This window comes from Aplysia californica, unplaced genomic scaffold, assembly GCF_000002075.1.
Source record: "Aplysia californica isolate F4 #8 unplaced genomic scaffold, AplCal3.0 scaffold00634, whole genome shotgun sequence".
Lineage (NCBI taxonomy): Eukaryota > Metazoa > Mollusca > Gastropoda > Aplysiida > Aplysiidae > Aplysia > Aplysia californica.
The window spans coordinates 350,365-353,566 of NW_004797904.1; the positions used below are offsets into that span (position 1 = coordinate 350,365).

Consider the following 3,202-nt stretch of genomic DNA (forward strand, 5'->3'; position numbering starts at 1 on the left):
TTATTCTGTTGGGGTTTTTTTTTTATTCCTCCTCAGCCTGGAGATCCAGACAATAGTCCGGCGACTGAGCGTGTCTGATCCCAGAGCGGTACCAGAAGCTCAGCGAATGATGCCCAGAGGTGACCTACGCCAGGTGGGGATCATGCATAGCGCGTCATGGCGGGGGGAAGACCCCTTACAGAAAAGTTGGAACAACACTTCCAGCCTCCAAAATGTACACTAAAGACCAAACTTTTCTTTGACGTAAAAATATAAAAAGAATTCGTAAGAGAAATTTTCTCATGAGAAGTTGGTAAAATTTAATTTCGACTCCACTTTCTTAAAACATGGGTTAAAGGCGTCTTTCTGGCATGAAGTCACGGGAACACAACCGTGGTACTACTGAGAGAGGGGACCTTGGGTGTGCGCTGCAGGTCAAGTAAGTTCAGAACGGAGGACCCAAGTTTACTTTTACCGAGAAGTCAAGAAATGAAAGTATAGGCCTACCGTGATTCGGTCCCAATTAGGCTCGAACCCGGAGCTTCTGTAGTACACTCCAAGTCAGTGCTTACGCTTGCATGCCACAAGAGCCGACTCAGTACAGAGGGGAGATGACTCCAACAGGTTCAAAGGGCAGAAACACGTCACGGGGTGAAATGAAAGTTTCCTGAGTTGTCTTGTTAATTTGTAATGCCTTGGGAGCAATAAAATTGGTTTTCGAATCGATGTTAATCATTCTTTAAATGCTTTTTTTTTTAAGAGAACCGAAATGGCACAATACACGCATGTGCCTTTATGCCAATGATATATCAGCGAGATATTTGTTGTTGTTTTTTACACACTATACATGACTTGATAATTGATTGCAGAACATTTTACACGCCCACTGAAACACCGTTTAGGCAATAGGCTGCTTCGCTACTGTATGTCAGGGCCAGCTCAGATATAAAAGTATAGCACCACCAGCGAAAATGACGGAGAAAACTGATTTTAAAAAATTGTCTTCCCTACACGAGAATCGAACTCACATCTTTCGCGTGCAACGGTCAAAAGCGTTATAGTTTTTACATGAGAAACGTCTGTGATATCGTGTAATCTAAACCCAGTGCAACAAAATGTGAGGACGAAAGGCGAACTGAAGTATCTGCGCAGTATTTGAATTATTCTGATAAGTACACACGAACTTAGGGGCAGGTACGAAAATAAACCAACCTGTCAAACAAAGGTACTGCTGCCAGTTTTTAAAATAGTACAAACGAGATGTTTAAAAGTCCTTCCCCAAAAATCGGGCTCTCTCTTAGCTCAGTTGTTATCATGATGAACTATGAAGCTGATGACCCTGGTTCGAATCCCAGACTGGATGTTCTTGAACTTGGATGGTTTTGTGGAGTTCTCAAGGCTCTCAAACCAGTTGGTTCAGACTTATGTCGGAGACAGAGATGTAAATTTTGAAGGTCCCATCCGTTGAATAACCTAATGTTGTTGATAGGGGCGTTAAAACCAGTTGTTTTGATGTTTGTTTGATTGTTTCTTTTTCTTATAGTTTTATTTTAAAACTAAAAATCACTTCGTCACACAAGTTTGGAATAAATTTCGCTGCTGGGCACTGGTTTTACCTTTATGAAACTAAATGTTTTTCATCGTGCGGAAGTTTGTGTCTCATGTTATTATATTTTAAAATATTTTTAGTTTTCAATTTATTTTCTGTTTTATCCGTTTTTGTCAAGCGTGGATCAAATCTGAGACAAAAGTATTCAACAGCTGTAAGTTCAAAGGTTTTTCTAAAAGGGAAATGTTTTGGTTTGGAGTGTAGTACACGGATTGCATTTTGTAATTCAAATAGTTCACCTAAAACAAATATGGAAAAAAAAGACACTCAAAAGTATACAGTCGAATCTGCTCACGGCCACCTGTCCAAGACACTCCTCTATACAAACAACCAGTTCTCTTTCTCCCACCCTCTTGCACTATTTTACAGTATAGTGACATTGTTCGAAACGTTCATCTTTCTAACAATCACTTTCTCCCCGCCAATGGGTGGCTAATTTGTATATTATGTGTATAGTACGTAACCTGGCAGTGCAAACACACGTTTTCTCAGGGATCATTAAAGTGTTTTTATTTCTCAGTGTCTTTTCAGTTGTTCCGAGTTTTTCTTTCACTCAATTAGCAAAATCATGCAGCTAGGCCTATACTAAAGAAAGGGAAGAGGGATCAACTTATTTCCATGTTAAGAACGTTGCATTGGTTTCCCGTGTCAACTAGAATGCCATATAAAATTGCAATATTATGTCATAAATGTGTCATTAACAAAGCTCTCTCCTTTTTTAGTGATCTCATCCAGATTTATGTTCCCTCTAGATCACTAGGATCAGGCGATCAGTAAATTTTAAGAGTTCCTAGAAAAGGAGGTAAAACATGTGCTGAAAGACCGTTTTTTGCCCAATGGGCTCCATTAGTTTGGAACTCTCTTCCCCAATCCTTGAGATATACAACATCTGAGTCTAAATTTATTATATATCTTTAAAGACACATTGAATGACATCAATTTTTAATCAGTGGATTCATGTTCAGTACAATGTTATGTAAATGACTAGATCTATGTATCCATTTATGTATTTTGCAAATTGCAGTGTGAATATTATGTTATTATGTATTTCTATGTGCTCATTTCGTAACGATGTGTAAGCGTGCGCGTGTGATAAGCAAGTAGATGTGTGTGTACTGTGTGCGTGTGTGTGTGTGTGTGTGTGTGTGTGTGTGTGTGTGTGTGTGTGTGTGTGTGTGTGTGTGTGTGTGTGTGCGCGCGGCAATGAATATTGTTCGTACATGAATTTATGTTAATCGCTTAGAGCTGTGTTGACACGGAAGTAGACGCTAGAAAAAAATTACATTATTATTATTATCATTATCATTATTTTTTTAATTATTTTAAAAAATTATTATTATTATTATTATTATTATTATTATTATTATTATTATTATTATCATTATTATTATTAATGCAGTTATTATTGTGTGTACTATCTTGTAACCCTTCTAATCTTCGATAGGCTACTTATATGACTTAATTGTGTTGCAAGTGCCGTAATACTCTTACTAAAACTGAAACAAGCACAAGATCTGAAACAGATAGATGATTGTTCACTGCAGATTCACCTCGCATTTCTCTGTTCAAATTATCTTTAAAAATTTTGTTAAACCTGTATTATTAGTATTATCC

At 37.6% G+C, this 3,202-nt stretch overlaps 1 protein-coding gene across 1 annotated transcript in view; it reads left to right on the top strand.

Moving 5' to 3' along the window:
* Nucleotides 1-1,447, top strand: part of LOC106013050 — a 6,851-nt gene extending 5,404 nt beyond the window's left edge. Inside the window, exons 3-4 of the mRNA XM_013087754.2 lie at nt 37-119; nt 1,335-1,447. Coding sequence (XP_012943208.1) covers nt 37-119; nt 1,335-1,447 — 196 coding nt within the window. The remainder of the gene's footprint in view (nt 1-36; nt 120-1,334) is intronic.
* The last annotated feature ends 1,755 nt before the right edge of the window (nt 1,448-3,202 follow it).